Source organism: Bombus bifarius, unplaced genomic scaffold, assembly GCF_011952205.1.
Source record: "Bombus bifarius isolate JDL3187 unplaced genomic scaffold, Bbif_JDL3187 scf7180000008490, whole genome shotgun sequence".
Lineage (NCBI taxonomy): Eukaryota > Metazoa > Arthropoda > Insecta > Hymenoptera > Apidae > Bombus > Bombus bifarius.
Window position 1 is genome coordinate 194,871 of NW_022884681.1, and position 10,778 is coordinate 205,648.

Genomic DNA, 10,778 nt, shown 5'->3' on the forward strand with positions numbered 1-10,778 from the left:
ATGGGTAATGTTTAATTTATTTTTAACGAAGACATATATATGAATGATTATACTGTCTTTTTATTGAAATATTGGTAACATTTGATATACAATTCATATTTATTTTAAAATATATTTGATATACAATTCATATTTATTTCACAATATGTGTATTTGGTACGTAATTCATAATGCATAATTTCGTAATTATTTCGAATACCACGCTGAGAATAGAAACGATTAAATAGATCACTGTTCTATTTCGAATATTTGTAACCTTTTTTTAAAATTCTCGATAGTTTAACAATAGCTTCACTATTTCAATAGATATAACAGTCGATTCAAATTTTTTGGTATATTACGTGAATTTGCTACAGTTAATGTCATATGCTTGCAACTTTACAACTTATATTTTTTTCATAGAGGTGGCGCGCAATTAGACGTCTAGTCGCTTCAAACTAAGACTTCGCGCGCGATTTTGCTCAGTACTAGTCTCCAATTATTTACATTGAGCTCTGAAGTTTTCATTTTTTGCAAAAAGTATAATTTTTGTAAATGAGTGTATTATATTCATAACATTCAGAAGCATTTTTCAATATTGTGAAATATCTTTTAATGTATATCTTTTATGCATATTCCAGTTTCTTAATAATCATTTCATAAGTGTAGAAAAATGGCGGTATTTTCTAAACAAACGATCGATAAGAAAAAGAAGCAAAATATGTAAAAACGGTATTCTGTTTCATTTCTAGCCCCCTTCTCCCAAACTAAACAGTTTTATTTTCTGGGAATATTTGTGACCGCGTGCAATGCGGTTGGTAGACAGTGTTTGCTACGCAGTATTTAGTTTATTTAAATATTTTTAAATAATTCCAATGAACGTTTTCCAATGTACGTTTTCGGTATTAGAGTCAGTGCATCTTTCAAGAGGATAAAGCCTTTTCAGGAGCTCAAAAATGTAAGTAGATTTATATACCGTACTTCAATTTATTTAATTTTTTGTATTTTGTTTAAATTATCGTTAATTAAAAAACAAAAGTGATTGATTATTTGGAAAGACGTAAATGTTTTTTTATTGAAATGATTTCTTAATGATTTTCTTTCAATTTTAATGACGTTTTATCTTTTATCTTCTTTCGTATTTACAAAAATACAATTAATGACCAATCTTCTGAACAGAATCGATCAACGTAACTGTCGTCTTGGACTGATGTCTAATCGACGGTCGATATTACAGTTTAAAGTTTCCGTACAATGGTAATTCTATTCTCCTAGTTAATAATCGATGGTACTCTAAAAGTTACGAATCATAAAACGAGATCTTTTATATGTTTTAACAACGGTGAATAAAGTGTAACTATTACAAAGTATTTTAACAATGTTTATTTGAAAATTTAGCCATGATCGAACATTATTGAATCAAATTTATTACATAATAGTGAACTTAAAATTACCTTGCCTCGTTAAAGATATCCTAACTATTCCACTTTTGATCTTGCAAAGAATTTAATTCGATCTTTCATATAATCGAATGAAGAACGTTTTCTCTTGTCTTTCAAATTACTAATCACGAAACAAGCGTAGCATATTATCAAAAATAAGGGCAGGATAAGGATCGCTATCGTTCCATAGTAATCTATCAACGATATATGATGGCCGTAGTAACGCAAATGTTTCGATTTGGAAAATTTGATCACGTGCTCCACATTCCATATAGCTCGGTCCATTGGCTTTATCAATTCATCTTTTGCAATCTCCGACATCTCTTTGATATTGTTGTAGTATCTGCAAGCGTAATGTTAGCTTTATACATTTTTAACGACAATCGAAGATTCCGTTTTAGAAGTTAAAAAGTATGTCGGCCGTGAATTTGAAAAAATCGTTCTGTCAGTCACTCACGTTTTATTCTCTATAACTTCGGTCAAAGTCCGGACGACGGACTCTTCGGTGATGGTATCAATGTTCAACGTAAGCCCGATACCAGCATCCAGAATTTTACGCGCGTTGAAAAGTTGATCCCCGAAAAAGGGAATGGCAACTACCGGCACGGAATAGTACACCGCCTCTTGCAACGACTGCAATCCACCTTGCATCACGTAGACCATCAGTTTCGGATGTGCTGTATATAGAAGCAATGTTAGTATCGCGGATTAGGCCGAAGTAAAGTGGCATCTTTGCAGATTATCCTCTCTCGAGCTTTAAGACTATGCTCAAAGATAGATGAAAAACAAATCGATATGTAAAAAGTAAAGGAGTGCTTCAAAACTTCATTGGGATAACTGTATATTTTATCGTTTCATTTTGCACATACTCGGTAAATATTTAGCAAGTTATTAAAGCTGTATGAGCTTGCTCTGGTATTTTACGTTATAGAGAATGGTGCTTTAATAATTATCTGGTAAACCAGCGTAAAGCAAAGAAACGGCAGAGCCAGGTATTCGACGTTTCGATGGTGAAATAAAATTTAAAAATTACAAAATTTTTGATGTATCTGAATGTGAAAAATCTATGTAAAAGTTAACAAATTTACGCATTTGAAACGTTCATACTTGGACAATTTACAATATTTCAACGAAAATTAGAAACTTTAAGGATCCGAATATTTGGACATTCGTACGTAGAAATTTGAAAACGTCGTCTTTTCGTAATTTCTGTTAATAACTGCGAGCTTTAGGAAACGAAGAAGAGACCACGCGAGCGACATGAAAAGACAAAGTTAAAAGTGTATCGGTCTCTCGTTGTTCTTTTATTTTCATAATTAACGGCGAAACGATCATTTTTCCACGGCGGCGAGAGCGTCAAATTTGCGAAACATAGTGAACGATCAGGAAGGTTGAAACGTATTACGTCCACAGGAAAGTTTCATTGAAATCATCCGACGTGTTGAATTTCGGAACTACGTGAACCGTAATAGGCAATTGAATTGAAATTCTCATTATTTGCATGACGCCCACCAGTTACATTTCGCATTTCCACCTTTAATACGCGTTCTACAGCGGGGAGAGATTTAGGGAAGGGGTGGTGAACGTAACCTGTCTGTCAATGTATACGAAAGTTCGCGCTTGCTTGCATTTGCATCGAGTCCGGACGTTACCGCGAACGATGCGGAGTTGTTTGTCAAAATTTCCCGAGAGAATTTTGCTGCCGTGTCATGAGTTATCTTTTCGTTTCGCAATGAATCCTGTAAATCGTCCTTTCTCTGGATTCAATGGAGTATCGTCGTTTATCTTTTCTCGATCGTGCCGCTGGCTTTCCAAAATACATCGGCAATTAACTTTCGTAATAACAAAACCGTTCGATACTCGGCATCTACTTCTCTCTCGCTCTCTTCCTCTTTTTCGAATTATTTAGCCCCTTTTCACGTATTTCTATCCGATTTTTTTGAAGACTTTTGTTCGAAAAATCTCGAACGTTTGAAACGAGTTGAATTTCGGTACGAAATAGAGAAAAGCTATAAAAGGAAATTGTATCGCGCGCGAGTCGCATTTGACGCGTGATCATTTAAAAATGAGCGTGGACGAGGTCGTTATATAGCACTTGGTTACCCGAGAAAATTAACATCCCTTCCAAATGAAAGGACCTGCAAAGTCGTCAGCAACTTCATTAAGTATCTGCGCGAGCCTTTGCTCGCCGTTGAATCCTGTTTAACGAACAGACCGTCGTGACGAGTTTTGACGAGTTGTGTATGTAAATCAAACGGAAATACGATAATTAACGAACAAACACGTACTTACGAGCACCGTAGACAATTACGCAAAAAGTTTCTTATTTCGAAGGAGAGATGAAATAAAAAAAAAAAAAAAAAAAAGAAAGAAGAAACAGAGGAAAGAGAAGAGAATAAAAAAGAAAAGAATCTCTAATGATCTCTAAAAAATGTCGTGTCTTGCGTCCGACGGAATCAATGAATGCATTGTATGATACTTAACGAGCACAATTTACTCTATTCATCGGTTTATCAGGGAATAATTTAACCGGGGCATAAATTATCCGTTCGTTACGACGCTATTAATCACTTCGTTCCTTTTCCATCGCGTTAACGTTCTTAAGGCGTTTTCATCGTTCGGATAACGATTCTTGTGTGCGCACGCAAGCGATGTCTAGAAGCTAAGCTATAAAACGGACATATCCCGAAGCGGTCAATCTAAGTCTCGCTCAAAGGAGCCGCGAGGAAGCGAAGGGTCAGCTTAGCTTTCGGTAGCCTTACCGAGAATCGCTTGCTGGGGTGCCCACTTCACAAATTTGATGTTGGCTGGATGAATGGCCATGTCTCCGGAGTGTTTCCATAGAACTCTTTGCCTGAGCGAGCTGAGCGCGTTACACAATGCGGTCAAAGGGCCGACTGGCAACTGATGAGTTTGCAGATTCGAGCCTAGGGAGAAATAGATCGCCCCGTGCTCCGCCTTGTCTAGGAATTCTTCGATGTCCTATCGTTAACAATACATCGAACGTTAACCTCGATTCTGCTGAAAGAATTGTAGTTAGAAATGTCAAGATATAGAAGCGACGTAGATGCGAAACTGGTTAACTTCGTTGTTTGCAAATTTCTGGATTTCATTAAATAAGTACACGATTAACGTGTTCAATCGTGAAGAAACGAACGACTTATTGCCACAAGTTTATTTATCTCAAGAGGATGATACGAATAATTTTACGTTTCAAGGTAACTGTAAAAAATAATGTTCGTGTCATCTTGGTTATGGAATCAGGAGAGAAAAGTATATGTTATAACTATAGATGTTTATAGAGATCTGGAAATCTCTAGTCTATTTTTAGAGTCGTACGATATCGACAGTCGAAACTGTTTCTCCTTGTGTGTTTGAAAAGTATATGCCCTAATTTTTAACGAGTACGAATTAATTTCTACGTACTGACACGACGATACAGGCAATTTTGCAACAATCGGAGGAGATAGCTGCAACAGAGAAATCGTATCTCTTGAAAAACAAAGGGAGGTTTCATATTGAAAAAATTTCGGGACAAGAGAATGATACACGCACCTCACGTGGAGTAGAAGGTATTGTTATATTAATTGCAGCGGACAGTAGGACTCTCTAGCGAAGCGAACATGCACGTGGATGGCGATCACGTTATGCATCTCAATGTTTCGCATTAATTCCACGTGATACGGATGCAACTGCGTTTCGGAGGATGGTGTGTCTCGAAAAACGTGCTCTAACGTCCGAATGAACGTCGGTTTGTTGGATAATTCTCATCGACGTGTCACGGTACACACGGGGGTTTAGGTGTGTGCCGGTGGTTGTTTGGAGAAGGCAGAAAGAATCGGCGAGAAACGACACTGGTATCCGGATTTTTCTTGTCGAGGGAAACGAACCAGGAGGCTGGAAAATATCTTTCGAGAAATATTTTCTTTCGCGGCTCGGTGTGAAAGGTAAAGGGTAGAGCGGGAGACGGTAAATAGCAATGACCTTTACTTTCGCGTCGCAATGCCGAGCCGTGGGTAAACTTTCTCCTATACCGGTTACCTGAGAGACTGCTACGTATTTTCCCCCGGAGAAATCATTCTCCCTGCTCGCGGTATAGAATTCTACCCTTTGCTGCGGCAAAAGTACGCGAAATAACGGCCGCCGCGTCCCGCAAGGGATAATATCCGTAATCGTTGACTGAATTTAAGTTTCGCAATACCGCGACTCGTCGATGCATCGTGCGTCGACATCACCGAATGATGGAAGAATCGACCGTGACTCCTTGGAACTTGGACGTTGGATCAGTTTACAGGGTTGGCTCGACGAAGAAAGTGGCGTGAAAGCTCGACTCTGAATTTGTCGGGGAATCGTCGACGAATTATCGTATGATCGACGAGTGACGAAGCAATCGACGAATCGACGACGATTACTTTGTCGTTAGATCAGCTTATGGATGAGCTTCGTAGAGAAAACGACGTCACGTTAGGAATTTGTCAAGTAATATCTAGGATTTACCTAGCAGTGAGCAATTGTGTGGTTTTACGATTTAATGGGGTAGCTTAGGAATTCCGTCGATACCTTGGGCAAGGTTTCCCTTTTCTCCGTGATCTGGAGACTGTGAACCTCGATTACATTTGGCAGCAGCGGTTTCGGATATCCGAATACGTGATTGTTTCCCAATATCACTAGACTGAAGTTTCTGTCGATGTCCTCGATCGAAACGTCAGGCATCCACTTGTTAACGATCTCCTGAGCCCTTGGTAAATGCCAGTATTTATAGTACATTCTGGTCCACGTTGTATAGACGATGTTCCAGATACGCTCGTTCAGGCTCATTTTATTCGTGAATGGATATGCCATGTCGGGGTTCAACAGCGGGTCGTCGGGATTTCCTAAAAGTGAAAACCAACATATATATATATGAAGATCATATATAAAAAAGAATCATTATATATACATATAAGTGACGATCGAGAAAAAGAAACATTCGATTCTCTTTTACCGCGGAAAGAAACGACCAGCTAGCGTGTCTCTGTCTCCTTAATTCTCATCTGATACGAAATCGGTACAAGTTAAAGCACTACTAAGCGATCTATTCTTTTCTACGAAAGCTGTCTCTCTGCCCCGATTGCTCGCACTTTCTACTTTATCGACAATTTACGTCAATTTCGGGTTCACGGCATTCTGACCAAGCGAGGCACGAAAACAGTAGAAAAAGACGTCGCGAGATGAGCGCGGCCGGACCGTCGGACTCTACTACCGTAGCCTTTTTCCGCCTCATATTTTCGATAACGTTTATCGCATATAAATATACGTATAGTACGCTTACCAACGGAGTCCATAACGTATGGTAGGTTTCCAACGCTCAGGAATCCGATTAGAACCGGTGAATTGTAATGCTTGACGAGGGCGTAGTAGCATTGGTACCATAACTGTTCTATAACAACCGCGTCGAAGCTCTTATTCCTCCTGAAAAAAAAGAAGAATACCGCGCCGCGATTTCGAGATTAGCTTCGACCGATGAAGTTGCAACGCGATGGAATTACTGTAATTTCTTTGGCCGGTTGTCGTTTCTCCCCCTCCCTCCCCCTGCCCTCGGCATAAATGGCAATAGCAAGCAACGGCCGGTGTGATGCCGGTAATTTTCTACGGCTCACGGAAGAAAATTGCGCCGCTGCACTTTTTCTTCTCCTATTCCAGCTTTAACGAGTTTACGAAATGAACTTGTTTTTATTCCACCGGTCGTGCGCTAGTGCACTGTCTTAAATAGAATGAGAATATTCTGTATTACGAAATTAGGTGCTCGATGGCTGGGCTGAACAGTTGCTCCTCGCAAAGCTCGTTCGCCTCTCGCATGTTCTTCCGCAGAAGGGTGAACGCTCCCATGTGCCTGCGAGAAAAATCAATATTTTAACGGATTTAAGCGCGTGAAATTCTTCGTGTAACGCAAAGATGCGTGCGTACCTTAGCCCGGTGCAGTCACTCTTCCGATAGGAAAACGACAGATCGACGTCTTCGTAGTTCTTGATCGCCTGCTGAAAGATCACATTGACGCGTATCAATTCTGCCTATCGCGAATTTTGAATGTATTTGTAGCCTCTCATATACCGCAGTTTAGTTTAGTTTAATCTCTGATTTCTATAATTCGGACAGTGTTCTCAGAATGCTCTCTTTTATCTATTTTGTCTGTGCGGATTTTTATAATCGATGGATTGCTTCTATTATTGCGTGGAATTCGTCGATGACGAACTTCTTTCGTTATGATAAGCGAGCGAGGTTTATTTATTTTAAGAGCGTAATAGACGAATTACCAAATATTAAGTTATCTTCGCTACGAGATTTCAGAAATTACTCGAAACTGTAGCGTGATCATTTTGTAAATGTCCTTCGATAATGATGATCGGTAAGACCCGCTTGCGTTAATTTGTTCGTCACGTTCAATTGGCGGAACAACGGACAATATCGCGTGTCTGTGACGAGAATTTATGAGAATTATGACAGGCATATTTGTCGTTGATTTACAGGGTATCATCGAATTCTTGATTTCTCTGGAGGTAAAAGAAGGAAAAGGTGGATAGAAAAAAAGGCGGAGAACGGCGAGCATCGGGTCACAAAGAGATGCGTTTAACAAGAAGAAACGTTAGTAAGGGTAAATTGAAGCCGAACGAAGTTTGCGTAACTTTGAACCGGAGTTTATGGAGAGGGTAAAGGAGAGGGACACGAAAACGGATCGGGGCCAGAGAAAAGTGGAAGTAGAGCGAGACAAGAAGAGAAAGAGAAGTAAAAATGAACTGCCGGGCGAACGTGGGAAGAAGGCACGAGAGGTACGCGTGGCCGAAGTGGAGCACAGAGTCAAACACCTATCCGAGATATCTTTTCGAACTTTTCCCTACGGTTTACGCGATATTATTGAATTATTAAACCATCGTTATAACCTTGTTAGAAGTGTTTTCGCGCCTTTTTACTAACTTTCCCAACGCTGATAAATGACGGAAGTTCTAACGTGATTGTATTGCGTATAAATTGCCATACTTTGCCGGTAATGGTTAAAACTGTTTCTAACTCGATAAAATTTCTCCGTTCTCCGATTCGGAAGAAAGAAAGTGGGAAAGAGGGAAGAGAATGGAAAAGGGGGAACGGAAATCGATTAGATGGCGAGCAAATACGCGAAAGAGTCATCGGCGAATGATCGAAATATCATTGAAAGATGATTGAGAGTCAACGAGGTGGAAACGCAGAGAAAAATGAAGAGAAAGAAAGAGGAGAAAAATCTCACTTACCTTTGACGGAATGGTTGATATCACGGTAACGTTGTGTCCACGAGCCGCCAAAGCTTTCATCAATGCTTGAAAGGGTTGCTGGTGACTGTAGCTCGCGCTGGGACAAATTCCGAGGATGTTGAATCCAATGGCGGGCGAGAATTGACGAAAGAGTAAAAGCGCCAACAACATAGACAACATCTTGTACAACACCGTTGTACCAACGTATTTCGAGAATACACTCGAGCCACGAGAAATAGTCTTTCAATTTTTTAAACGAGAATCGAGGTTGCTGGTGTTACGCCTTTTGTAGAAATTTCTAAAGGGATCTAGCAGACTGGAGGGCGGGAGAAGAGGCTAGAGAACGATCTTCCCCGTGAAAAATTCACAACATGTTTCACGATCAGTTTGCTTGGGGCCACGATAAATAAGTGAACCGCTTGTACATCGGTCGCGTGTTTCTCGCACGGCTTGCCGGAGAAATAATGCAAAGCCGGCTTCGACTAGTGATAGATATTTTTATACATCGCATCGCGTGAAACATAAAAGCGTCATTCAGAGGCTATGGAGCGTTTCATGGAATCTATTACCTTATCTCTTTAGCGAGTGGTAAGAGGCAATTGCTTCAAGGTCATCGTATAATATATACGATACATCTCCATATCTATATTACAGTGACTGTTATAAATATTAAGTAGTAGTATTCTTTCGTAAATAATTTGACAAGATAAGTCTATATTTGTCTGTGCATCAAATTTTTAAGCATCGTTCATCTCCGCAACGTAATAAATATGCATTCCGGTTGGAAACTTTTAGCCAACCTGCATGATAGATGGAGAATTTAAATAGTTCTTCGATTCTTCGCGCGAATAGAATTCCTCGAAAAATAAACGATAAACAAAAAAGGTGATTGTCCCCGGAAAAAAAGGAAGGAAAGAACGAGATGGTTCTCGCCGGATGGTTTCGAAATTTACGTGTAAATTATGAGTCGGTCGAGAAAGCAATAATAAGAAAAGGGAAAAAAACATAGAAGGGAAAAGGGTCGGGTGGAGACGAATCACCGAGAGTCGCGCCATTAGCTTCGATGTACGCTTCTGCCTCGCCGTCAAGAGAATGGCTCGGTTCAGCGTACGGAATGATGCGGTCGCTGGGGCCGAAGAAAAATTGGTCAACCATTTCTAAAGAAAAGTTCCAACCGAGAAAAATGTCATCTGTTTTCGCGAAAACTATGCTACTTTTTCGTGTTAGTCGATTTTGCCTGCGTAACAATATCGTGACCATATACATACGTAACGACGATCATGTGACATAGATTTCACGTCCCATAGACCAGTTACACCGTGTAGCTTCGTTCTCGTAATTTTCCAAAAAAAAAAAAAGAGAAAATGGACATATAGAGAAAAATAGATAGATATATATAGACAGATAAATAGATAGAGAGAGAGAGAAAGAGAAAGAGAGAGAAGAAACGAGAGAAAGGGAATAAAGAACGAAAGAACTGACTCATTGGCCCGTGATGCATATCGTTTAATCGTTAATTAAAAACTTACAACGTTACGTCATTACGCGTCGGGCAGATAAACGTTTCAGGACGAAAACAAAAGATTTTTGCATGGCTGGCGTAACGGCGAGCTTAAACGCGTCTCATTACTTAGAGTCGTAATAATACCTGGAATACGAGAAGAGCCTCGTTAATTCGAGATATTGTGCGCACCGTTGCACCGTAAAGGTGCATCGTTTGTGTTGCCTGAAAAAAGTCACGAGGACTCGTCCCTTTAATCGGTCCCCCCATTTACCAGCGGCCATTCCTCAGGAATAATCGTCCTTACCGTTAATTTTCACGACATTTGCAAGATCTTGCCTCGCAGAGTTCTCGTTTACCGCAAAATACTTCTCCAAACGATCGTTACTTCCGGTTCGTTCTTCTGGAAGAGGTACGGGTTTAGGTGCTCCTGAATGTTGACAAGTTAGACATTCCGGAACACGTAATAAGCAACGTTACGACTTTAAAGAGCCCCGGCCAGACGCCGCGGGAAAGCGGAAAATTCGAATCGCGTGTCAGAATCAGATGCGTCTGATAAGGGTTGAAAGCGGTTGCTGACGGTTAAGGGAGCTC

General features: G+C 40.1%; 1 protein-coding gene across 2 annotated transcripts; it reads right to left on the reverse strand.

The window, feature by feature from the left end:
• Positions 1–1,115: 1,115 nt before the first annotated feature.
• Positions 1,116–9,163, reverse strand: LOC117213039 (UDP-glucuronosyltransferase 1-8-like). 2 transcript variants are annotated; one of them, XM_033458250.1, is made up of 8 exons: positions 8,684–9,163; positions 7,368–7,435; positions 7,195–7,293; positions 6,733–6,872; positions 5,982–6,295; positions 4,184–4,403; positions 1,879–2,098; positions 1,116–1,764 (listed from the first exon to the last, which is right to left on the reverse strand). In XM_033458250.1, exons 1-8 carry the CDS (start codon positions 8,861–8,863, stop codon positions 1,458–1,460), a joined length of 1,548 nt encoding a protein of 515 aa, XP_033314141.1. In that variant the 5' UTR covers positions 8,864–9,163; the 3' UTR covers positions 1,116–1,457. The 2 variants fall into 2 exon arrangements, with proteins under 2 accessions (XP_033314141.1, XP_033314142.1); XM_033458251.1 differs by having other exon boundaries at positions 7,368–7,438; positions 8,684–8,925.
• Between the last annotated feature and the right edge of the window lie 1,615 nt (positions 9,164–10,778).